The sequence below is a fragment of the Molossus molossus genome, unplaced genomic scaffold, assembly GCF_014108415.1.
Source record: "Molossus molossus isolate mMolMol1 unplaced genomic scaffold, mMolMol1.p scaffold_m16_p_14, whole genome shotgun sequence".
In the NCBI taxonomy this organism is placed as follows: Eukaryota; Metazoa; Chordata; class Mammalia; order Chiroptera; family Molossidae; genus Molossus; species Molossus molossus.
This window is the reverse complement of record NW_023425349.1, coordinates 5495381-5522365: the sequence shown is the minus strand read 5'-3', so window position 1 is coordinate 5522365 and position 26985 is coordinate 5495381. Positions and strand designations below refer to the sequence as shown.

The window sequence follows — 26985 nt, the reverse complement described above, 5'->3', positions numbered from 1 at the left end:
CTGCCTGCATCATGCTCTATCGCTTCACTGGTTTTACTCATTTGGGGTGAAAAATGCCAGCTCTAAGTGACTTCCTTGTGCATTTGCATGCAGTTTCTTTCCTTTCCTTGATTTTTTAAAATCTTTATTGATTTTAGAGAGAGAGGAAGGGAGAGGGGGAGAGAGAGAGAAACATCAATAAGAGAGAACATGGGTTGGCCACCTCCTGCATTCCCCCATTGGGGATTGGGCCCCACAACCTGAGCATATGCCCTGGCCGGGAATCGAACCGGCGACCTTTTGGTGCACGGGTCTACGCTCAATCCCTGAGCCACACTGGCCGGGCTTTCTTTCTTTCTTTTTTAAATCCTCACCAGAGGATATTTTTCTATTTATCTTTAGATAGAGTAGGAGGGGAGGGAGTGAGGGCGAGAGGGAGAGAGGGAGAGACAGAGAGAGGGAGAGACAGAGAGAGAAATATCAATATGAGAGAGACACAAAGATTGGTGGCCTTCTGCACAACCCCAAACAGGGCCGGGGACCAAACCATAACCCAGGTACATGCCCTTGACCAGAATAAAACCCAAGGCTCTTTGGACGGAGGGCCAACGCTCTAACCACTAAGCCAAACTGGCCAGGGCTATATGGGGTTTCTTCAGAATAAAACCCAAGGCTCTTTGGACGGAGGGCCAACTCTCTAACCACTAAGCCAAACTGGCCAGGGCTATATGGGGTTTCTTTTCCATAGTGAGAAGGTGAGCGCCTCAGGCACAGGCACTTCCTGTGTTTCACTCATTAGTCTCCCTGGAACCCTGCTGACACAATGTAGGTTGTTCTGTTTGTGGTTAAACACTCATTGGCGATCATTGGCCTGTGCAAACACTAATTCTCCTGGAAGTCCTGCTGACCAAATATCTCATGTTACACCTGTACCCTCTTAACTCACTCTTTCTACAACTATTTACTGAGCACCTATTATGGGCCAGGCACTGGTTTACACTATCGGATACATTAGTGAACACACTTGGAGCCCTGCCCTGGAGGGGCTTACATTCCTAGCGGAAAAGGAGCGGGAGACAATGAACCATAAATACAATAGATAAGAAAATGATATAGAATGTTAAAAAGCTATCAGTGCTGCAGAAAAACTGAACAGTACAGGGGTCACCAATGACATATGAACAGACTTGAGGGAGATAGGAGCACAGGCCACACGGCTCCTGGGGGATGGACAAACAGGTGATCTCTACATGGAAGGGCCAGTGCAACCCCCTGGGGTGAAAGCATGCCTGGTATGTACAAGAAACAGCAAGGTGGCCAGAATGGTCAGAGCAAAGATAAGCAGGAAGAGGGAGGAAAGAGATGATGTCAGAAAGGCATGGGGATTGGATCATGCAAGGCTTTGTAGGACATCCACCGTGAGGATTCTGGATTTACTCTGAATGAAATGGGGAGGCCCTGGCCGGTTTGGCTCAGCGGTTAGAGCATCGGCCTGCGGTCCGGAGAGACCCGGGTTCGGTTCCCGCTAAGGGCACGTACTTCGGTTGCAGTTTGTCCCCAGCCCTGGTTGGTCGTGCAGTGGCAGCCACTCGATGTGTTCCTTCACGTCGATGTTTCTCTCTCTCTCTGTCTCTTCCTCTCTCTCCCTCCCGCTCTATCTGTACAAAAAATGGAAAAATGTCCTCGGGTGAGGATAAAAAAAAAGAAATGGGGAGATGTTGGTGTTTTGAACAGAGTGCCGTGATCTGCTGCTTTGTGGAAAACAGACAGACAAGCGGGGGAAAGAGTGGAATAAAGGAATCCAGCTAGGGGACTGAACCCAGGCTGAGGTGCTAGGGACTAGGTCACGGTAGCAGCAGTGGGGCTAAAGAGAAGTGGTCAGATCCGGGATCTATCTGGAAAGGAAAGTCACCAGGACTTCCTGACAGCTTTGATGGAAGTGGGGTCAACTTGAGAGAAAGAAGGCAGCCAAAGATGACTCTAGGGTTTTTGCGCTGAGCAAGGAAGCATGCAGCTGCCTCCATGAGTGGGAAAGGCACGCTGTGGGGATGCAGATTCTGAGCGGAGAGACTCAGTTTCCCATATGTTCCATTTCAGATATCTTTTAGACATCCAAATGGAGGCTTTGTGTAATCTCTTTCTGGAGTTCAGAAGAGAGGTCCAGCATGAAGACACATGTCTGCAAGCCGTTGCCTTAGAGATCAGATGCCAGACAAGGGGGCCGGAGCATCCACCCTGTCAGAGCCGCTGAGAACAGGCGACTGGGCTGTCACCGTAGGGGTCACTGGTGCCTTTGAGGACCTGTGCTGGCAAGCGGACATGAACATAGTACAAGCGGAGCAATTGAGGCAGCAAGTTAGGACACTTTTGAGAAGTTTTGCTGCCAAAGGAAGCAAAGAAATGGCAGTCGCTGGTGGGGCAGGTGTGAACTCAATAGTTTCACTTTTTAATGAAATGTGGTGGCGTATTTGTGTGCTGATGGGAACAATCCAGGAGAGATTGATGGAGGAGAGAAAGGAGAACCCATGGGGCAGAGTTCTGGAGTCAGAAAGTGATGAGCCCTAACGCACGAGAGGAGGGCCTGGGCTTAGACAGCAGTGTGGGGGTGGGGGGCACAGAGAGGGGGAACGTGCTGGCAGGCGGTAGAGTGTGAGTCTGAGGATGGTTTCTCCTGACTTCTTCCATTTCTCAGTGAAGAAGGGAGCAATCGGTGAGGCTGGGACAGGGGTCGTTGGAGGCTGATGTAAAAGAAACCGTGGAGGAGTCACTTGGGAACATTAGAAAGCAGGTCAACAAGGATCAATAGTATGATTGCGTTTCAACATGAAGGGTCTGGCTGAGAGCTCAGTATCAAAGGTGGGAGGACTTGTCCGAAGGATCAGTCACCGTTTAGAAGGCATTTATTCAATTACTCATCATCTTTTCTTTCTTTCTTTTTTTTAATCCTCACCCGAGGACATTTTTCCATTTTTTTGTTCAGATAGAGTGGGAGGGAGAGAGAGGGAGAGAGAGAGAGAGAAACATCGACATGAAAGGGACACATCGAGTGGCTGCCACCGCACGACCAACCAGGGCCGGGGACAAACTGCAACCGAGGCACATGCCCTTAGCGGGAACTGAACCCCGGTCTCTCTGGACCACAGGCCGACGCTCTAACCGCTGAGCCAAACGGGCCAGGGCTCATCATCTTTCTTTATCAACTTCTCCCAACAAGTACAAATTTAGATACTTCTCAGGGATGTGATGAAACAAATATTAATATTTAAATCTCAGGAAAATGACTTCCCCCAAGATTACCATCCTAGCGGTAACACCAATACTCTATTTCTGGTTGTGAGACTGATCCACAGTGGGGTGAAATGGTCAGTTAGGAGCTGTTCAGTTTTACCTAAGTCTACCTTGGAATCTGCAGTCTTCAACAGCCTCCCATTTTGTTACCCAGGTCCTCAGTTCCCTCACCCAGGAGGATGAGAGAGGGCAGTGAGCCGAGTGCATACTCATGACACAGAATGATAAAGAAACGTATGCACAACCAGTGGACACAGACGTTAGGTTAGGTTGGGGAAAGCAGGAGAGGGGTAGGAGCAGGAAGGAGGGGGTCAATGGGGAAAATGGGAAGGACATCTGAAATACTTTCAACAATAAAAAAAAAAGAATGATACAGAAATATGTAAGAACAAACTCATTGACATTTAACAACAACCCTCCAAAGCAAAAGGAGACAGTGGACTCAGGCACCAGCAAAGAGGAGCGGATGCTAACAGGAAAAGAAGAAAGACAACACACAGAGATAAATCCACAAGGTGAGAACGTATTTTAGCTAAAACTGTATGTAATCCATTTTCACATATAAGACCACATTTTATTACTAACAGTCAACATTTAAATAATCAACATGAAGCAGCTCACTCTCTATTCCTATGTTCAGTTCTAAAAGACTCAAAGTAGCCCAGCCCATGTGGCTCAGTGGTTGATCATCAACCCATGCACCAGGAGGTCGCCGGTTTGATTCCCGGTTAGTGCACATGCCCGGGTTGTGGGCCCCGTCCCCACTGGGGCATGCAGGAGGTGGCCAATCAATGTTCTCTCTCATCAATTTTTCTATCTCTCCCTCTCCTTTCCTCTCTTTCTAAAATCAATAAAGAAAAAATATTAATAAAAAAATTAAAGCCTCAAGGTAGGAATGAGGCTGATATACACACAGGGCACTAGGAACCAATCTGGACTCACCAAATAATAAAAATGATTTCATTGAGCAATATGCTTTACGTTTTACTTACGCAGCGGACACAAAACTTGTCATCCATAAAAATATTCCCTACATAACAGCTGCCTATTTACAAACGACACCACTAACCCTAGGAGAACCCACATGCTTTCAATGGCATGTGACATAACCCTGTGCAAATGATCTTTGGATTAAAAAGAAATGTTTCCAAATCAAGTCACCTAGATCTTTTAACAAGCTGCACAATCCAACTCCACCAAACAAGTAATCATTCAAGATTTTGCCTGCCACTTCAAGTTCAAGCTTAGTTCTACCCAAACTTTCCGACATTTTATATAAAAGCATACATTTCTTGGATACTTTCATCATTAAAGATGTTAAGAGGTCCAAAGTGCTTTTCAAATGCTGCCCTGTGGGACCTCTCACACACTGCTGGAGGGCGCACGCATCAGCAGCATTTTGGAAGACGGACCCCATCTACTCAGACTAAACATACACAAAGCCTATGACCCACAATTCCACTCCTGGGGCCATTCTTGATCCTCAACAGGAAACAAGCAATCGCCTAGGACGGGAGACTGGATGGACCGTGGCACTCATGCACCAAAACACTGAAACCAAGGGAAAGAAACCAACTTCCACCACATCTAACAATATGAATGAATCTCACAAACATAATGGAGAACAATGAAGCCAACCACATACAGACGCCACCTAATAAATGAGGGCATTCACATAAAGTTCAAAAACAGGCAAGACCAGCCCTGGCCTGGTGGCTCAGTTGGTTAGAGCGCCATCCTCATACCCAAGGTTGCAGATTCGGTCCCGGGTCAGGGTCACAACATACACAAGAATCAACCAATGAACGCATAGATAAGTGGACCAATAAATCGATGTTTCACTCTCCCCTCACTCCTTCCTCTCTTTCTAAAGTCAATTAAAATTAAATTGAAAATAGGCAAGATGAAATCCCTGCTGTCAGAAGTCTGGAGAGTGGTCACCCTTGGGGGAAGGGCGGTGAACAGGAAGGGATCCTTTCTGTCTCCTCACCTGGGTGTGGTTACATGAGTGTGTTCACTCTGAAAATTCTGCAGCCGTGCCCTTGGGATTCCTGTACTTCTTTCTATCGAAGTTCTATTTCAATAAAAAGTTTTCTGAAAAAATCAGCTGCTCCAAAATTCAGAAAATAGACTTTAAAAAAAAAAAAAGAGCCTAAAAGCTATAAGTTACATTTTATGTTCCCTGTTTTAAGAGAATTACTTTTCAATATTAAAAACAATTGTTTCTACTGAAATGTTATCTTACATGAAAGGGAAAAAGAACTATCTGAAGGATTATACATGTATAGCATAAAATAAGAATAGCAATTATCCTCACATCCATTGTGCAGTTAACAAACAAATAACTTTTCTCAATATCAACTTACCTGAGTTGCTTTGCATAGCTGAGTTCAATCTCTGTTCTTTCCTTTACAAATTTGATGTATTTCTCAAGAATATCAATTCCCCACTGTGTGTGTTTTTCTAAGTTGTCAAATTGATCCTGTTTTAAAAAAGAGAGAGAGAGTTTGTAATCTTTCTCTGTGATGAACAGAGTTTCAATGAACAGTTCTCTCAACAATATGCCGCTACACAGAAAGCAATTCTGATATTTTCCATGATTGTACTTGGGTGCATTTGTGTTGAGCAGTTTTAAATCAACATTACCAAATTTGGTTTGAAAACTAACTGCCTCGGGTACTGATCTCTGACCCATTTGTTCACGTTCTCCATCCCTATTAGAAACATGTGTTTTGGATATAATTAATGTCCTGGTACAAAGGAAAATCTCTTTATCAGCTACTGAAAACTGAGAGGTGAAACACACCCCATGTTAACTCAGTCCCATTATCAGCACCTGCACTGCTACCTCTGCGTGCTCACTCAAAACAGTTCACTGAAATTGGGGGCCAGGATATGGAAAGGAAAAGAGTTACAAAATACTGCTTTCCTCAGACCGGTAAAATAACGCACATGGATTTAATTCAACCAACCAAGCCTATGCGTTAGGAATGGTGCTAGGGGCTGGGGAACAGAAATCGAGCTCAATTTGCATCGTGCCTTGAAGTTCCTAGACTGGAAGAATGGGGGTGGAGGGGTTCTTGGAACAGCTAATGCAAAGGCAGGGAGATGTCCAGGAAGCAGATGAACTTGTCCTCTGGAGCACAAGGTGGGGTAGTGGGCAAGGACCAGACAAAGTCCCGGCCTGATCACTCAAAGCCTTGAATGGCGAGCTCAGATGCTCCAATGGACACGCATGAGCCACTAAAGGGCTTGTGGGGGCGGGGGGGTGGGAGACATAACCATAGTCATGTTCAGAAGACTGAAGTCAGGAGACTTTTCCAGTTCAAAGAAGAAAACATGAGAGCAGAGGGAAGGATTTTACTGGCATTAATATAATTGAGTCCTAGTGACTGGTTGGCTGAGGCTGGGGGGGGGGGGGGTCAAAGGAAAGGAAGGATTCCAGGGTGACTCCTGCTTCTGTTTCCAGAGAAACATAGATGGAAGGGCAGCAGCTGGGGGTGAAGAGACATGGTGAACAAGGGGGCGGTATGGCCGCTAGAGTTGGAAACAGATCTTGGAGCTCACGGAGGGAGGTCAGTGAGCTGGTGGATGTGAGCAGCAGCTAAGGACGAGCAGGCCAAGCAAGGTCTGCTGCAACTCGGCTCTGGGTTCATCAGTGAGGAGCGAGAGCCGGTGGACAGAGTGTTAGCGCGACATCATGGGGAAGTGGGGGTTGCAGAGAGGCCATGATGGAAAGTTTGCTGCCTCTGAAGGGCAACTAACAGAGGATGAGGGTTCTAGCCCAAGCGCTGGGACTTCCCAGAGAAAGGCCCTGGGCAGCGCAAGGTGTTAGTCATTTGCCTACCGAACGCAGAAGTAATCCCTGCCTAATTTCACGAATCAGTTGTGAGGATCAGTAGAACAGGAAGGTGCCGAATCAAATATAAAAATGCAAAGCTATAATTTACCCCATCACAGGCGTGTGCAACCCGACAGGGAACACGCGGCGTCACCCTTCGGCTTGGTTTTAAAGCGAGCACCTTTGACGTTACATCCGTCGTGGTGCTTCAATTCTGTTTTCCATTCAAAGGAGTGCCAACTGCGAAACCAGTAAAAATTCCGGACAAATCCAGCTTGGGCGGGAGCGGACAGGTGGCAGTCAAACTTGAGAAACCCTCTTCTGAAGAAAAATAATTTCCTCAACCTTACTCCCATTCTGGCCCACAGGACAGTTTGAGAACTAAGAAACTAAGGTTTTATTTTACTAGCATGTTTTTCTAATTAAAAATAATCACTGTAAAATGTCTTTATACCTAATAATTTTTAATATTCTCATAAAAATAAGGGACAGATATTTAAGGTGTTCATAGATTTTTGCTCCTCAATAATTCCACAAACAACTAGATGCCATTTCAAGAGACTGCTCAGGGAGATGATTTATCTATTTTATTTATAATGATAAGGGTTGTCAAGCAAATGAATAGTGTAAACACAAGACTAAGTATCTTTAAACCACTCGAGAGAACAAATATACAAACAATTCAAGTGCAGTAGTCCCCCCTCATCTGCAGTTTCTTTCTCCACAGTTTCAGTTCTTCTCGGTCAACTGCCGTCTGAAAATATTACAATGGAAAATTCCACTTCACTTCATCTCATCATGTAGGTACTGTGTCATCTCGAATCATCACAAGAAGGGTAAGTACAGGGCAATAAGATATTTGGAGAGAGAGAGAGACCACATTCACACAACTTTTATTACAACTTATTGTTAATTGTTCTATTTCATTGCTAGTTATTGTCAATCTCCTACTATGCCTAATTTATAAATTAAACATTCTCATGGGCATGTCTGTATAGATAGGGTTCATTATTATCCCTGGTCAGGCATCCACTGGGTCTTGGGTTGTGTCCCCTGCTATATGGAGGGCAACTCTAAGGATTCCAAATCGTTCTTAGCAAGTTAGAGCAAGGTGTCTTAAAGCTCTCTGCTAATCTGCAAACCTTTGTTGATTTAGTTTCACAGTGATCATATTTATTTAAAAACTCCTTTCCACACACTCCTAATTTGAGAGGCCCCTCTCTGTATAATTTCCCACCATCTCCAAAGCACTGGCTATTTTCAGTAGTTAAAGGTGTTTGCTTGAAAACTTGCTGAGACCATCTGCTCTTCAATTTCACTCTTGTCAACAGGGTAACTATATTTTTTCCCTATTCCATTAGTTTCTGATTCTTTTTAGCCCTAATGTATATAATATAAAGCAACACCTTTTGCTACGGAAACCTTTCTTTAAAAAATCTACATTTGAATTGAGTTCACCTTACAAATTAGCGGCCTCAAAACTAGCAATGTGTTTTTGATCAAGTTATCTGTATGCAAAATCATGCTGGCAAGTTGTAGTAAAGCACCTGCCTGCCCGGCTGGTGTGGCTCAGTGGTTGAGCACCAACAGGTCGCCGGTTCGATTCCCAGTCAGGACACATGCCCAGGTTGTGGGCCAAATCCCCAGAGGGGGGCATGCAGGAGGCAGCCAATCGATGTTCTCTCTCATCGCTGTTTCTATCTCTCTCTCCCTCTCCCTTCCTGTCTCTCTAAAATCAAAAAAGATAAATAATTAAAAAAAATATATATATAGCACCTACTAGAAGAACAGGGTCCAAATAAGACAGGGGAGCGTCACAATAAAACCTCACTCAGTATCAGATACATGGTGCTGTTCCAGATGAGCCTGGGTCTTGCTATGCTATGAAAACCCCCCGGTGACACCTCCCTCCCTGCTATCACACGGATCGCTGAAGCACGAACTTTCTAGACAGAAGCTAAAAGGAAATTCAAAACAGATGAAAAACTAATCAACCCACTTACATTCTTGACTAAAATGTGGAAAACTTAATGGAAAAAAAAAATTCCAAATCTTAAAAAAAAAAAAAGCCTTTGCTACTTTGGGATGGTGCCGTTATCCAAAATGCACCCCTTCTTGGTTGTGTCTCGTGACAGTGGTTCCCAAAACCCCCTTAAAAATCATTAAGGACCCCAGAGAGCTTCTGTTGATGTGGGCTGCAGCTATGAATATTTACTCTATCAGAAATTAAAGGCTCAGTCATTTTTAAAATATACATTAATTTAAAAAGACAATAAATCCATTACATGTTAATGTAACTAGCATGTGTATATTTTTATTTTTAAAAACTTTCCAAAACAAAACCAAAAAAGAAAAAAGAAAAAGAAAAGTACTGAGAAGAAGGGCACTGTTTCATAGTCTAGCAAATCTCTTTCCTGTCTGGCTTAATAGAAGACACCTGGATGCTCACAGTCGCTTCTGTATTCAATCTGTGGCGCTTCCTTACTTGGTTGAAGTACATGAAAAAATCCGACTGCACACAGAGATGAGAGTTTCAATGGCCTTGTTAGGTAATGGTGGATATTCTTATTTGATGCCACATCAAAACTCGATGAGTAATGGTTTCTTAGAAGCTAGTTGCAATGTGAAATCTGAAACCCTAGCAATGACTTTTCATACTTGGTTACAATAAAAGGCATTAGCCTACATTGCACCTTGAATGCGTCTTTACCTGTGCATGACTGTGTGACACATGCCCTGGTCATTTAGAAAACATTATTTCATAAGACTATACTTTCAAGGATCATTTCTATAGTTCGTTACTAGAAAATATTATTTCACTAATATACGTAATTCTCCCAAGTGTTGACATGCTTCATTATAAAATATTTTAAAATCACTTTTGGCCCTGGCCGGTTTGGCTCAGCGGTTAGAGTGTCGGCCGGCGGTCCTGAGAGACCGGGGTTCGGTTCCCGCTAAGGGCACATACCTCAGTTGCAGTTTGTCCCCGGCCCTGGTCGGTTGTGTGGGTGGCAGCCACTCGATGTGTTCCTTTCACATCGATGTTTCTCTCTCTCTCTCTGTTCCTCTCTCTCCCTCCCACTCTACCTGAACAAAAAAAAAAAAAAAAAAAAAATGTCCTCGGGTGAGGATAAAATAAATAAATAAATAAATAAAATCACTTTTGTTGCCCGGCCGGTGTGGCTCAGTGGTTGAGCGTTGACCCATGCACCAACAGGTCGCCCGTTCGATTCCCAGTTAGGGCACATGCCCAGGTTGTGGGTCCAATCCCCAATGGGAGGCATGCAGGAGGTGGCCAATCGATGTTCTCTCTCATCGATGTTTCTCTCTCTCTCTCTCTCTCCCCCTCTCCCTTCCTCTCTCTCTAACATCAATAAAGGAAAAAAAATGTTTTAATCACTTTGGTTTATATCTCATTTTATCTGATGAGTCTTCAACTCTTCAGAAGCTGTCCAGCTCACAGGGGCACATATAAACTTTCCAAAATTCCAATTTTCACTTAAAAGCTAGAATTTGATCACTGTCAACAAATGTTGTCAAGTTGTTCCCTTGAAGTAACAGGCTCACTTCATTCATTTTTAAGGAAATGACTGCCAAATTCTCTAGAGTTTGTCTGTCAACCTTTCTTTGAAACACAGATGGTGTCCCATGAAAAAGAGGCCTAGTTCAGCTCACAACAGTCACTAAAGATTTTGGAAAACACCCAAATGCTTTAGGATACTTTCCATCTCGTCACACTCACCAGTAAAAAGATGTCTTTTCAAGGATTACTACTAATACAAGATAATACTAAAAGTCAACTGTAAGTGAAGATATAGATATAGATATAGATATAGATATAGATATAGATATAGATATAGATATATAGATATAGATATAGAAATAGATATAATTTTTTTTTAGCCTGAAAAATGGAAAATAAAGTTGATTCACTACCAAAAAAAGAATTCAGATTTAATAAAAGTAATCATCACTACCATTTCATCAAGGTCATTTGTACATAAAACTGTTTTTAACAGCTAATGGTGAAGAGCACAATAACTATCAGCAGTTTGGAGACAGTGCCCTGAATCATGCCAAGGTGCTGGCAGTCTTACCCACCACTGCTTCTGCACCATCAGTTGCAAATGTCCACACAGTGAAAAAGACAATGTCATTATGAAAATAGTTTGGACCTTGTGGACCCCAGCAGAGGGTTTCTAGATCCTCCAGAGGCCCAGGGACCACACCTTAAGAACCACTACCACATGACTGACACATACTGTAAAATTTCTGTTTGAAAGCTGCATATTGCCAAGGATGAAGGAAGCCAGAGAACATGTGACCTAGTGGAAAATAATGTTTAATGTATAAGTGCCTACTATATATAGACTCAACAATTAACTGCAAAATTGCCAAGAGGATTGCAAATGGATGTTTCCAAGCAGCAGGTTACAACCTGACAGGAACCTTTCAAGAACCCCCCGAAGGCTCCCTCTTGACCTGTCGCCACTCACTGAGTTCAAACCCACCAGAGGTTTACGCCAGCAGCTTTCAGCTACGAGAGGCTGGTTAAGCTGCAAAGACAAATGAGGAGAGTGCAGCTGTATTAGTCCACACACAGCTGCTGTGTTGCATTTATTTCCAGGGCGGTTTTCTGTTCTGCTCTGTGATTAAGCTCCTCTATGCACTGAAGATCGAATGAGAGTCAGTATGAACTGTGACGCTGGCTTAGGTCATTATATCTTCATCAGAGTTCCTGAAGAACCATGAAGTTCAATACAAGCAAATGTTGCCTTTGCATACCTCCAATACACACCCCCCATCAGTCACCGTGAAGGCTGGGCTCCCTAGCTCAGTATATAATGATTATTCTTGGTTATCCAGGAAGTCTTCTGACAGCTAAATTTTAAGTTCAAATTATGCAAACAAGCGGACACAGGAACTACACTCAGAAAAGCTAGTTACTTTGAGATAAGGAGATGCACATCAGCCACAAGAAGTTTTTCTCCGAAATATAGGTCAACTTTTAATGCGGTACTTCCTATGACTGAAAAGTGTATTAAGCTGACACTAATTCAAAATCCCTGGGCCCTGGCCAGTTTGGCTCAGCGGTTAGAGCGTCAGCCTGTGGACCCTAGAGAGTCCTGGGTTCAGTTCCCGCAAAGGGCATGTACCTCAGTTGAAGTTTGTTCCCGGCCCTGGTTGGAGTCGTGTGGGTGGCAGCCAGTGGATGTGTCTCTCTCTCTCATGTTGATGTTTCTCTCCCTCTGTCTCCCTCCCACTCTATCTAAAGATAAATGCAAAAAAAAAAAAAAGTCCTTGGGTGAGGATCAAAAAATAAATAAATAAAAGTATTAAAAAAAAAAATCCCTGTAATGAGTAAGAAACTGAGTTGCTAAAGTTACCCTGTGTGAGTGGTTCGGAGAAAGGGGCTGGCTCCCCTGCACAGCAAAGCCCTTCCTCTGAGCATGGTACTCAGCCAGAGAGGGAAACTTCCCCTCTGGAACATGAGGTCCACTTCTGTGGGTGCTGTCTGGACCGCAGTTCTAGGATGTTCTTTATCTTGAATAAATCCACTTTTCTAAGGACTTGGACTCTCTGAGAGGCAGACCTTAAATGGCTCTATTTATACAGAATCCCTTGGGATGTTATTACTGGTATTAGCTTCCTCTTATCTTTGAAAGAAAAGTGTCAAAAGGTATAGATTTACCCAGAGTAAATGTAACAAATGCTCCATTTAAAATGTTTTTTTTTTTTAAATCAATTTGTGCCCAGCCAGTGTGGCTGTGGTTGAGCGTCATCCCATGGACTGAGAGGTCCCGGTTCCCGAGTCCCCGTGGGGAAACATGCCCAGGTTGCCGGCTCGATCCAGGTGGGGGGCATGCAGGAGGCAGTCGATTAATGTCTCTTTCTCTCTCATGTCGATTGTTGATGTTTCTCTCTCTCTCTCACTTCCTCTCTCTAAAATAGCAATAAAAATATTTTTTTAAATCCTCACCTGAGGCTATTTTTCCATTTATCTTCAGTCAGAGTGTGAGGGAGGGAGAGAGGAAGACAGAGAGAGAGAGACACGGATGTGAGAGAGACACATCGGTTTCCTCCCACACAACCCTGAAGGGCCAAGGACCACCATAACCGAGGTATGTGCCCTTGACCAGAATCAAATTCGTGACTCTTTGGTCCGCGGGCCGACACTCTAATCGCTGAGCCAAACCAGCAAAAACAGTAAAAACATATTTTAAAAAAATCAATTTGGGTTGAATATTAAAGCAGCTGTATATAGAGAAACAAACAAACAAAAGGTTTTATAAAGCCTTTGAAACAAAAATATATCATCACAAATGCCATCTGAAATCCTAGTTCTCAATTTTTTTTTTTAATCCTCACCTGAGGACACTTTTCCATTTTCTTGTTCAGATAGAGTGGGAGGGAGAGAGAGGAAGAGAGAGAAAGAGAGAGAAAGATCGATGTAAAAAGGACACATCGAGTGGCTGCTACCTGTATGACCCAACCAGGGCCTGGGACAAACTGCAACCGAGGTACGTGCCCTTAGCGGGAACTGAACCCGGGTCTCTCGGGACCACAGGCCGACGCTCTAACCGCTGAGCCAAACTGGCCAGGGCAGTAGTTCTCAAATTTTTAACTAAGACTTCTATTAATGTCTGTGGACAAATTAAAAGTTTTTCTCATACACTGAATTAAAAGCAGAAATACACATATATATGTTCAACACAAAGGTGTCAAACCTTGAAGTATTGACAAACCATTGCTCAAAGTGACTTCACTGTTTGCCCACAGGAAGAACAGATGAAATATAAAAGGAACAACCCAAAGGTCAATGTCAAGCAGCAGAGACACCTTCCGTTTTGACAGTACAAGTAGATGCAGGTTATGTCAAGTCATAGATTCATCTGCTGTTCGTGAACCGGGTCCTGTGAATTAAGGTGGTGTGCTCCCTGGGACGAAAATGACAACTGAAGCCAGACCATGTAACGTCATTGACAAAACCTGGGCTCCAACATCCCGGCATCATGGTTGGACAGTCAAGTTACTACAGTGGATTTTAATTAGAAAGGAAACGCATGCAAAAAAGGTTTCAGCCCTGGCCGGTTTGGCTCAGTGGTTGGAGCATCGGCCCGCAGCCCAGAGGGACCTGGGTTCGGTTCCCGCTAGGGGTGTGTGCCTCGGATGTGGTTTGTCCCTGGCTCTGGTTGGGTCCTGCAGAAGGCAGCCACTCCATGTGTCCCTTTCGTGTCGATGTTTCCCTCTCTCTCTCTCTCTCTCTCTCTCTCCTTCCCACTCTATCTGAACAAAGGGTGGAGGGATGTCCTCGGGTGAGGATAAAATAATTATAATAATAATAATAAATAAAAACAATAAAGGTTTCAGAGCGCTCAGAGTCTCCTTCAAGTGCAAGCCTACATGCAACTTTGCCATAACAACAGGTACAGACTGAGGCACAACTGCTGTATCTAGCCACCATCCAAGTGGGTCTGTTTCTGCGGTACAATGAAACCAAAAAATTATTCTATGTTCACAGTTCTTTCCAGAACTGTATTCTAAATGCAAGAGGTGAGAATATAAACAAATCCAAGATGAAAATGAATGTATGAGTTAAAAAACACACACAAAACCTTAAAAAAAAAATCTAACAGCATATGGATCTAAAGAATGTGGAAAGGCACACAGAATATAAAAAGCTGCACTTTCATTGTTTTATCACAATAATTATATTGTGTAAAAAGGGCAATAAGGAGGCTGATGCTGGGCGACAAAGGGCGGGACTCAGGGAGTGGAGATGGCGGGACGGGGCTAATGTGTGCAGGGATGCCCTCCGCCAAGTGCCATGCGATGTCATACCATATCCTAAACTGACAACAGAGGGTAAGAAACACAACTTGAAGAAAAAGCACCAGATTTTGACTACACTTTAGTCTGTGTGGATGATATTTGGAGGAAAATGTGCTATGGAATGTATTCCTTTGAGAAGAAGTAATACACTTCTGGCCTATTTCAATGTTCTCAGAATACCTTAGTGACCTTGGTTCCCCTCCCTGTTCCTCTGGATACAGTCAAAGCAATAAACATCTGTAACTGCCCCTAACATGCTGCGTGAACGAAATCCCAAAGAATAAGAGGTAAGCCTGGCTGGTGTGGTGCACTGGTTGAGCACCAAGTGGTCGCTGGTTCAATTCCTGGTCAGGACACATGCCCAGGTTGTGGGCCAAATCCCCAGTGGGGGGGCAGCAGGAGGCAGCCAATCAATGTTCTCTTTCATCAATGTTTCTATCTCTCTCTCTCTACCTTCCTTTCTCTCTAAAAATTAATAAAGAAAAAAATTTAAAAAAAAAAAAAGAGGTACAAGAAAAAACATATTAAAGAGTGCTTACTTTGTTTCATTTAAAAAAACACTGGCCCTGGCTGGAAAGCTCAGTTGGTTAGAGCATCCTCCCAATACGCCAAGGTTGTAAGTTAGATCCCTGGTCAGGGCACATACAAGAATCAACCAATGCCCTGGCCGGTTTGGCTCAATGGTTAGAGTGTCGGCCCATGGGCCAGAGAGACCGGGTTCGGTTCCTAAGGGCATGTACCTCGGTTGCAGTTTGTCCTCAGCCCCAATTGGGGTTGTGTGGGTAGCAGCCAGTCAATGTGCCTCTCTCGCATCAATGTTTCTCTCTCTCTCTCTCGCTTCCTCCCTCTCTCCCTCTTGCTCTATCTGAAAATGAATGCAAAAATGTCCTCGGGTGAGGATAAAAATAAAAAGAATCAACCACTGAATGCATAAGTGGGACAACAAATCAATTTATCTGTGCATCTATCTATCTATCTATCTATCTATCTATCTATCTATCTAAAATCAATAAAATAAAAACACTCAAATTTCAGGTAGATTAAAGACCTCAATGTAAAAAGCAAGACTATAAAATTTCCAGGAGATAATAGAAGAAAATATCCTTCTGCTTTTGAGATAGGAAAGAAGTTTTTTGGTTTTTTAAAAATTTTTTTTCTTTATTGATTTTTAGAGAGAGAGGAAGGGAGAGGGAGAGAGAGAGAGAAACACTGATGAAAGAAAACATCAATTGGCCACCTTCTGCGTGCCCCCCACTAGGGATTGGGCCCACAACCTGGGCATATGCCCTGACTGGGAATCGAATTGGCGACCTCTGGGTACACGGGTCGATGCTCAACCTCTGAGCCACACCGACCGGGGCAGGAAAGAAGTTTTAAAGACAGAAAAAAAGCCCTGGCCGGTTTGGCTCAGCGGTTAGAGCATTGGCCTGCAGTCAGTCCAGAGAGACCCGGGTTCGGTTCCCGCTAAGGGAACGTACCTCGGTTGCAGTTTGTCCCCGGCCCTGGTTGGGTTGTGAGGGTGGCAGCCACTCGATGTGTCCCTTTCACATCGATGTTTCTCTCTCTCTCTCTCTCTCTCTCTCCCCCACTCTATCTGAACAAAATATAAAAAAAAATAAAAAATAAAGACAGAAAAAAAGCATGTACCATAACGGAAAAAAAAAGCATAAACTTGGCTATATAAAAACTAAATCTCTGTTCATGAAAGATACCCCAAGGAATGGGAAAACAAAGGACAAACTGGGAAAAGACATTGAAACACAAGTGGTCAACAAAGGATTAGTATCTAGAACAGAGAAAGAACTGTAAGTCAATTGTTTTTCTTTTTTAAAAATTTATGTACAATGGAACATTATATTAGTTTCAGGTGTCCAACATAGTATTTCAATATTTGTATATATTGCAAAATGATCACAGTGAGCCTATTTACTATCTGTCACCATACATAGTTACACAGAAAAAAAATGTTTTCTTATAAAGAGGACTATATAAATTTTCTTTAAAAAAAAATGGGGGCAAAAATAATAATTGTGTTAAGTATGAAATGATATTCAACCTTGTTGGTAATCAGGGAAATGCTTATTAAGACTGTAAGATACCATCTCACACCCACCAGCCTGGCAAGAATTTAAAGCCAGAGAACGCCAAGCCTGTGCTGCAAAGGGACCGAGCGATCATACACTGCTGGGGATCCCAGAACACAGGCTGGTTTCACCTAGAAAGGCTGAACTGCACTCCTGTGCCACCCAGCAATGCCTCTACTGGATATATATCTTAAAGTCTAGGACATAGCCCTGCACCAAGAGACAGGCACAGCTCCTAAATGCTGAAAACAACTTGACTGTCCATCTGATTCCATTTACAGAAAGTCCAAAACTAGGCAAAACTAAATAATATATTACCTAGTGATGCATTCATAAGTGATAAAAAACTACAAAGAAAAACAAAAGAATATTTTTAATACAAAATTCTGGCTAATACTCAATTAGGGTGGGGAGGTGGGGAGGTGTGACCAGGAGAGGGCCACAGGAAATGTCGGGAACAGAGTAATGTTCTATTTCTTTCCCTGGGTGGAATGGATATGGATGTTCATTTTACTGTTGTTTTTGTACACATCATCCTATACCTACACATTTTCATACATGTTTTTGTAATACATCATAATTACTATTTAATAGTTTACATTTGGGTTGATAAGAAAATCTTTAGTATAAGAGAAACTTAAGATCACTTGAGTCTCTGCCAACTGGAGATTAAAAATGAAGATATAGCATTTATGAAAGAAAAAAGAAGTCAATAGAAAAATCTATTACATAAAGTATTGAACTATTACTTTTTCTTGATTGATGCACTTTCAGTTTTGTTCCCATTAAAAATATAAAATGTTCTTCAGAGAATGGGCATCATTAATACCCAAGTATGAATTGCTTATTTATTGCAAAAAGGACTTCACCCTTGGGAGGGGGAAAAAAACTTAAAAAAATATATATATATATAAGACTATGATTGTCTATGAGCTTAAGGCATTTTTCACAGGAATATAACAGATAATTTCCCTCAAATACAATGTTTATGAACACAAACAGAGAAACATCTGTAACAAAAATTAATAAAAATTGCAAAAAAAAAGAGAGAACACAAATATTACATTAAGCAACATGTGTTGTGTTTCTACTCTAAGCCAAAATCATATTCATCTCTTCATTCATCCATCAGTATTTTACTAAGTACCTATTATGTGTCAAACACTGTTGCAGAAACAGTGGGAAGAGCAGCAAGGAGAAGACATAAATTCTCCCTTTTCATGGAGCTTACATACTAGCAGATCTTTACTGTACAAACGTATAAATAAATTTCAGAAAGATTAATTTAGTTTACGTTCCCATGAGAACTACTAGGTCTTGGTATAGGGACGTTTTAAAACTCACCGGTACCTATTAGCAGCAGTGACAGTCAAAATATTTAACATCAAATTGTCAACAGACTCCCCATCCAATCAGAACAGAGGCCAGCTGTGGGAGGCATCCTGGCTGAAAACCTTGTCTGGGCCCCAGTCTTCCAAAAAAAGTGACCAATTACATACCCACCACCAGAGTACAGGGTTCCTATCTTCTGGAACCTTGGCCAGAAGTGAATATTACCACTTGTAAAACACAAAGTAAATGTAAAAGAAAAGATGAAGCCCTGGACAGTTTGGCTCAGCAGTTGGAGTGTCAGCCTGAGGACCAGAGAGTCTTGAGTTCGGTTTCAGTCAAGGGCATGTACGTCGGTTGCAGTTAGGTCCCTAGCCCTGGTCAGGGTCATGTGGGAGGCAACCAATCGATGTGTGTCTCTCTCTTTCTCTCTCTGTCTCCCACTCTATCTGAAGATAAATGGGAAAATATCCTTGGGTGAGAATTTTAAAAAAAAAAGAAAGAAAAGATGAAGAAGTAGAGGAAGAGGAAGAAGAGGAGGAAGAAAAGAAGAAGAAAGCTTTGCTTATTTGGTAAGCAAATCGCTGTTATGCATTTCTTTGATTATTCATGAAATTACCATTTTTATACATGTTCATTAACCTTTGGAATTGTTCTTTTCTTTTTTTTGAAGTTTTTTTTCTTTACTTATTTTTAGAGATAGAGAGAAAGGGGGAGAGGGAGAGAGAAACATCGATGAGAGGGAACATCGACTGGCCATCTCCTGCATGCCCCCCACTGAGGCTCAGGTACACAACCTGTGCATGTGCCCTGACCAGGAATCGAACCAGGGACCTCTTGGTTCATTGGTTGACACTCAACCACTGAGCCACATCAGCCAGGCGAAGTTGTTCTCTTCTTAATACTATTTATTCATGTATCTAATAGGAACTTTACTTTTTTCTTATTGTTTTGCATAAGTTATACAGATACTAAAGTCTAACTCTCATATTTGGTATAAATATTTTTTCTAGTTCATGTGATTTAAAATTTTATACATATTTTGGCACACAGACATATAAATGTATGGTTCCTCAGTGGTTAAAACTATAAGGGCATCACCCACTATTTCACACTTCTCTGTGGGTTCCAAATTTTCTTTTTTTAAAAATGATTTTTTTAATTGTTTATTTTTAAAGAGAAATGAAGGGAGAAAGGGATAGAAACATCAATATGAGAGAGAAACACTGATTGGCTGCCTCCTGCACACCCCACACTGGGGATCGAACTGAAACCTTTCAGTCCATGGGATGATGCTCAATCCACTTAGCCACACTGGCCGGGCAATAAGTTACCATTTTAAAGATATCCAAGGAACTTCCAGGCAAGACAGCAGTGTGGGTAAATGTGGTATCACCTCCTCCCACAACCACATCAAAATTACAACTAAACTACAGAACAACCAGGCTTCAGAACCTCCTGAAATCGAGCTGAATGGAAGTCCTACAACTATGAAAGTAAAGAAGCAGCCACATAGAGACTGGTAGGAGGGGCGAAGGTGCAGACGGGCTGGTCCCACACCCACATACGGCAGATAAAAATCAAGCAGGACACCTCAGCTGGGAAGATGCTCCCTGAGGAGTGAGGGGTCCCCATCCCACACCAGGCACCCAGCTCAGGGTTCCAGTGCCAGGAAGATAAGTCCCCATAACTGCTGGCTGTAAAAACCAGCGGGAACTGAGGTTCAGGAAGGCTGAGGCTGTTGGAGCCCCAGGCAGTTCCTCCTAAGGGGCCCCACGCGTGGACTTTCTCGGACCCGCTCCTTCTGAGCTTCAGTGAGGAGGGGAGGCAGCTTGAAAGGCGCCAGAGACATACGGGAAGAACTGAGTTGTTCGGCATCGGGGTGAGAGCTGGAGAGGGGGCTTTCTCCTGGACAGATGTGCTGGCAGAGGCCGTTGTTCCTTCGGTGAGCCCTTCCCCAAATATCTGGGACTCCAACCACCTGGCTCACACTATCTGCCCCGCCTAGGTGGTTCCCTGAGGCCCGGGCCCACCCAAGCTGTTTACAGCGGCTTTGCTATAGGATTGGCCTGTTTTGGCTCCTGCTTCAGATTTTCCTAAATTCTCTAAACAAGCAGCATCTGGCCACAGCAAGCCCCATACCTCTGGCTAAGTGGCCCCAGGCCTGGCACTAAAAGCAGCCAGCCTTGGTTCACAGCTTGGCTCTGCCAAGACACCTCCAAGCCCAGCACAAGAAGCAGCCATCTGCAGATCACTTTGTACCCTATGCCGGGTGGCAGAGACTGACCTTGCCCCAGAACCAGCACACCCAGTGGACAGCTTCAGACCACATCGGAGCACCACCACCCAAACACCTCCACAAGTGACACACTCAAGGAATGGACTCAGTGGGTACCAGAGCCCTGCTGAAGTAAATCTCACTCTGTGGGACCCTGCACAGCTGATCATCCAAGGTAGTCAGAGGTCAGAGGTTAGTGGGCACAGCCAGTCCTTGCAGCTGATCAGCCTGAGTAAAACTCTCTCATTAATGTGCCAACAGCAATCAAGATTCAATTACAACAGAAGGGTGTAAAGTCCACACAAGGGGTACACCTCAAGGGCCCAGCTGGGTGACCAGGGAGGCTCTGCCACTGGACCCTATAGGACACCTACTACAACAGGTCACTCTACGAAGCCTAGAAGATATAGCAACTCTGCCTAATACATAGAAACAAACACAGGGAGGCAGCCAAAATGAGGAGACAAAGAAACATGTCCCAAATGAAAAGAACAAAACAAAACTCCAGGAAAAGAACTAAACGAAATGGGAAATGAGCAATCTAACAGACGCAGAATTAAAAACACTGATAGTAAGGGCGCTCAATGACCTTAGTGAGAATTTCTAGGAACTTCATGAGAACGTCAAGGAACTTAGTAAGGATCTCAAGAGCATAATAAAGGACCAGTTACAAATAAAGAATGCACTAACTGAAATAAAGAATAATTTACAGGGAATCAATAGCAGAGTAAGTGAAGCCAAGAAGCAAATCATCGATTTGGAATATAAGGAAGCAAAAAAACACCCAATCAGAACAGCAAAAAGAAAAAAGAATCCAAAAAATGAGGGTAGTATAAGGAGCTTGTGGGATCACTTCAAGCGTGCCAACATTCACATCATGGGAGTGCCAGAAGAAGAAGATAGAGGGCAAGAAATTAAAAACCTATTTGAAAAAATAATGACAGAAAACTTCCCTAACTTGTTGAAAGAAGCAGACATACAAGTCCAGGAAGCACAAAGTCCCAAACAAGATGAATCCAAAGAGGTCCACACCAAGACACATCATCATCAAAATGCCAAAGGTTAAAGGCAAAGAGAGATTCTTAAAAGCAGCAAGAGAAAAGCAGTTAGTTACCACAATGGAATTTCTATAAGGCTGTCAGCCAATTTCTCATAACAAATTTTGCAGGCCAGAAGGGAGTGACAAGAAATATTTAAAGTGATGAAAAGCATGGACCTACAACCAAGATTACTCTATCCTGCAAAGCTATCATTTAGAATTGATGGCCATATAAAGAGTTTCCCAGACAAGAAAAATCTAAAGGAGTTCATCACCACCAAACCAGTATTATATGAAATGTTGACAGGTCTTCTTGAAGAACAAGATAAAAAAATATGAACAATAAAATGGCAATAAATACATAGCTATCAACAGTTGCATCTCAAACAAAATAAACAAGCAGAACAGAAACAGACTCATAAATACAGAGAACTTTCTGTTAGTTGCCAGATGGGAGGAGGGTTGGGTAGAAAAGATAAAGGGATCAAGAAGTACAAATTGGCCCTGGCCTGTTTAGCTCAGCGGTTGGAGCGTTGGCCTGCGGTCCAGAGAGACCCGGGTTCGGTTTCCGCTAAGGGCACGTACCTCGGTTGCAGTTTGTCCCCGGCCCTGGTTGGTCGTGCGGGTGGCAGCCACTCGATGTGTCCCTTCACATCGATGTTTCTCTCTCTCTCTCTTCCTCTCTCTCCCTCCCTCCTGCTCTATCTGAACAAAAAATGGAAAAATGTCCTCGGGTGAGGATAAAAAATTTAAAAAATCAATAAAAAAATTTTTAAAAAAAGAAGTACAAATTGATTGTTATGCCTTGGCCGGTTTGGCTCAGCGGTTGAAGCGTTGTCCTGCGGTCCAGAGAGACCCAGGTTGGGTTCCCGCTAAGGGCATGTACCTCGGTTGCAGTTTGTCCCCGGCCCTATTTGGGTCGTGCAGGTGGCAGGCACACGATGTGTCTCTTTCATGTCGATGTTTCTCTCTCTCTCTCCCTCCCACTCTATCTGAACAAAAAAATAGAAAAATGTCCTAGGTGAGGATTAAAGAAAAAAAAAGAAGAAGTACAAATTGGTTGTTAGACTGACGAACCTCAGAGGGAAGGGGGAAGGTGGGGACGGTAGAGAGAAACTAAAAAACTTACATGCATATATACATAACCAACAGACATAGACAATAGTGTGAGGAATGCAGGAGGGGCTGGGAGTGGGAAGGAAAAAAAAAAAGAACATCTTTAATACATTCAACAATAAAGATAAGTTAAAAAAAAAAAAAAAAAAAGACACCTAAGACATCTGGAAGCTACTTTACCTTCAATTTGCTGGATTACCATTTCCTTCTAAGCAGTAATTCATATTGCTATTTTATTGAAGTTCAGGGTTTTTACAAAACGGAAGATGTCTCTACTGACATGTAGCATGAAATAGAAATCCAGGATTCATTCCCAAATGTCTTTTCCTCTGAATTTCTTTTCTTTTTTTTTTTTTAACCCTCACCAGAGAATATTTTTCCATATATCCTAAGACAGAGCAGGAGGGAGGGAGGAAGAGAGAGAGAGAAACATCGATGTGAGAGAGACACATTGAGTAGTTGCCATCCGCACGACCCCAAACAGGGCAGGGGACGAACTGCAACTGAGGTAACATGCCCTTGGCTGGAATCAAACCAGGGACCCTTTGGTCCGTGGGCCGACACTCTTTACTGCTGAGCCAAACTAGCCAGGACTCCTCTGCTACCTGCATACTAATCCACTTACCAAAGCTGCTCAGAGTGTCACTGCAGAGCAGGAGACTTTCAGGAGAGGTGTGTGGGCTATGCAGCAGGAGAGGTGTGTCGGTTCTACAGAGCAGGACAGGTGTGACGGTTCTGCAGAGCATGAGAGGTGTGAGGGTTCTGCAGAGAGGGAGAGGTGTGTGGGTTCTGCAGCGCGGGAGAGGTGTGCGGGTTCTGCAGCAGGAGAGGTGTGTGGGTTCTGCAGCACGGGAGAGGTGTGCGGGTTCTGCAGCAGGAGAGGTGTGTGGGTTCTGCAGCGCGGGAGAGGTGTGCGGGTTCTGCAGCAGGAGAGGTGTGTGGGTTCTGCAGAGCAGGGGAGGTGTGAGGGTTCTGCAGAGCAGGAGAGGTGTGAGGGTTCTGCAGAGAGGGAGAGGTGTGAGGGTTCTGCAGAGAGGGAGAGGTGTGAGGGTTCTGCAGAGCGGGAGAGGTGTGAGGGTTCTGCAGAGAGGGAGAGGTGTGAGGGTTCTGCAGAGAGGGAGAGGTGTGCGGGTTCTGCAGAGCGGGAGAGGTGTGCGGGTTCTGCAGCAGGAGTGCGGGTTCTACAGAGCAGGAGCGGTGTGCGGGTTCTGCAGAGAGGGAGAGGTGTGCGGGTTCTGCAGAGCGGGAGAGGTGTGCGGGTTCTGCAGAGCGGGAGAGGTGTGCGGGTTCTACAGAGCAGGAGAGGTGTGACGGTTCTGCAGAGCAGCAGAGGTGTGTGTGTTCTGCAGAGCAGGAGAGGTGTGTGTTCTGCAGAGCAGGAGAGGTGTGTGGGTTCTGCAGAGCAGGAGAGGTGTGTGTGTTCTGCAGAGCAGGAGAGGTGTGTGGGTTCTGCAGAGCAGGAGAGGTGTGTGTGTTCTGCAGAGCAGGGGAGGTGTGTGTTCTGCAGAGCAGGAGCGGTGTGTGGGTTCTACAGAGAAGGAGAGATGTGTGTGTTCTGCAGAGCAGGAGAGGTGTGTGGGTTCTACAGAGCAGGAGCGGTGTGTGGGTTCTGCAGAGCAGGAGCGGTGTGCGGGTTCTGCAGAGCAGGAGAGGTGTGTGGGTTCTGCAGAGCAGGAGCGGTGTGTGGGTTCTGCAGAGCAGGAGAGGTGTGATGGTTCTACAGAGCAGGAGAGGTGTGTGGGTTCTACAGAGCGGGAGAGGTGTGTGAGTTCTACAGAGCGGGAGAGGTGGTAGGTTCTACAGAGCGGGAGAGGTGTGTGGGTTCTGCAGAGCAGGAGCGGTGTGTGGGTTCTGCAGAGCAGGAGAGGTGTGTGGGCTCTGCAGCATGAGTGGTGTGAGTTATGCAGTAGAAACACAGGCCTGACCTCCAGCCTCAGCACCTTGCCTTACTGCAGGGCAAAGTCCCTGCCCATTGAGAGCAATGTTGGAGGTGACTTGGGAAGCCAGTGAAAGAAAGAAATGTTGTTCTGGCCAGTCTGGCTCATTGGTTGGAGTGTTGGCCCATGGACCGAAGGGTCACGGGTTCAATTCCCTGGTTAAGGGCACATACCTGGGTTGCAGATTTGATCCCCAGCCCTGGTCGGGATTGTGTGGGAGACAGACAATCAATATGTCTATGTCTCTCTCACATCAATGCCCCCCCCCCCATTCCACTCAATCAATGGAGCCTAGCCGGTGTGGCCCACTGGTTGAGTATTGACCCATGCACTAAGAGGTCGCCAGTTCGATTCCTGGTCAGGGCACATGCCCCAGGTTGTGGGCCAAATCCCCAGTGGGAGGCATGCAGGAGGTGGCCAATTGATGATCTCTCTTATGGATGTATCTATCTCTCTCTCCCTCTCTTTTCCTCTCTAAAAAATCAATTGAAAAATATCCTCGGGTGAGGATTAACAAAAAAAGAAGGAAATCTTGCCATTTGTGACAATACAGTTGGACATTGACGGTATTATGCTAAATGAGATAAGTCTGACAGAGAAAGACAAACACTGTAAGATATGTGGAATCTAGAAATGCCAAATCCAGAGAAACAGAGAGTAGAAGGATGGTTACCAGAGACCTGGGGCTAGGAATGTGGAGATGCAATGGAGGGAGTTAGTCAAAGGGTACAAACTTCCAGTTAGAAGATGAATAAATTCTGGGGATCTCATGCACAATATAGTGACTATAAATAATAACATTATATCATACACTTGAAAGTTGCCAAGAGAGACCTTAAATATTCTTTTGTGGTTTTTTTTATCCTCAAGGAAGGACTTTTTTGTTGTTGTTGTTGTTTTTTGGTTCAGATAGAGTGGGAGGGAGAGAGAGAGAAACATCGACGTGAAAGGGACACATCGAGTGGTTGCCACCCCCATGACCCAACCAGGGCCGGGGACAAACTGCAACCGAGGTAACATGCCCTTAGCGGGAACCGAACCCGGGTCTCTCTGGACTGCAGGCCGATGCTCTAACCGCTGAGCCAAACCGGCCAGGGCAAGACCTTAAATATTCTTAACACCGAAAGGTAATGGGAAGTATGGGACATGATGAAGGTGTTGGCACAGTGGTCATCATTCTTCCATATGTAAGTGTATCAAATCAACATGGTGTATACCTTAAACTTACCCAATGTAATATGTCAATTATATCTCAAAGCTGGGAGGGAAAGATTATGTAGCTAAATTGTATTAGGAGAATTTCTACAAACTGAAAATTCTGTTCCTGAAAACCTGAAGTGGGGACTTTATTTCAACCAAGTAAAAACTTTTTTTTTAATCCTCACCCAAGGATATGTTTTTATTGATTTTAAAGACAGGAAGGGAGAGAGAAACATCAATGGAAGAGAGAAACATCAATCAGTTGTCTCCCTTATGTGCCCCGACTAGATGGCTACCAGGGATAGAACTGCAAGCTTCGGTGTGTGCCCCGACTGGGAATCAAACCTGCAGGATGACACTCTAACCAACTGAGTCACCCAGTCAGGGTGAGAATCATCTTTTACTAGCTAGACATAGTAAAATAATACATCAAAAAGACAATCCAATTGTTCTGTTGTTTCCCAGACAAAAGCCAACATCAGCCAGCCAAATTGATTTTCATTAATTTCATAAATAATCTTTGTGGGGTAAATAGTGATTTTGGATGAAAATACATGCATGGTGTGATTTAAGAAAATATTTCAAAATATCCATTTTGTAATTTGCTCCAATGTTTACAAAAATCAGAGTAATGCTCCATCTGGAGCCTGAATCTGCTGCATATTTGAATTTGGCAATAACTGGCTATAAAGAAATAAACAGAACCACCCTTGCTTATTTTGTGGTTTGTTTGGATTTTAGAGTGATGGCTGGCCAGAGAGGAACTTCAAGTTTGTTAAGTGATCAAACTGCACAATGCTGATTTTATCTATATAAACACTGGGCTATTTTCACAGGACCCCATGAGATGAAAAACAAAACAAAAATGCCTACAGAACTTGAAAGCAGCCACTGCTCTGAACCTCCTTGAAAGCTGTTCTGAGGATTTGCCTTTTAGGCAACCGAACTGTGTTTTAATCACATTTCTCAATGAGAACACTGAGAGGGAAATTCCTGTTGGCTGTCAAAACCCTGGCATATACCAGTGGCATCAACACCAGTGACTCTGCCTAGGAGACAGT

The 26985-nt window shown here is 43.9% G+C and overlaps 1 protein-coding gene and 1 pseudogene across 7 annotated transcripts in view; one reads left to right on the top strand and one right to left on the bottom strand.

Moving 5' to 3' along the window:
* The window catches only part of FNBP1 (formin binding protein 1), a 129685-nt gene that overhangs the window by 79070 nt on the left and 23630 nt on the right, over window positions 1–26985 (bottom strand). For 4 of the 7 annotated variants that reach the window (XM_036261036.1, XM_036261032.1, XM_036261031.1 and 1 more), the window contains exon 2: window positions 5634–5749. In XM_036261036.1, the coding sequence (XP_036116929.1) occupies window positions 5634–5749 (116 nt within the window). Of the gene's footprint in view, window positions 1–5633; window positions 5750–7217; window positions 7310–7787; window positions 7863–26985 lie in introns of those variants that run through there. The other 3 variants (XM_036261035.1, XM_036261033.1, XM_036261037.1) reach the window with 2 other exon arrangements.
* On the top strand, window positions 9872–9951 carry LOC118630395 (annotated as a pseudogene).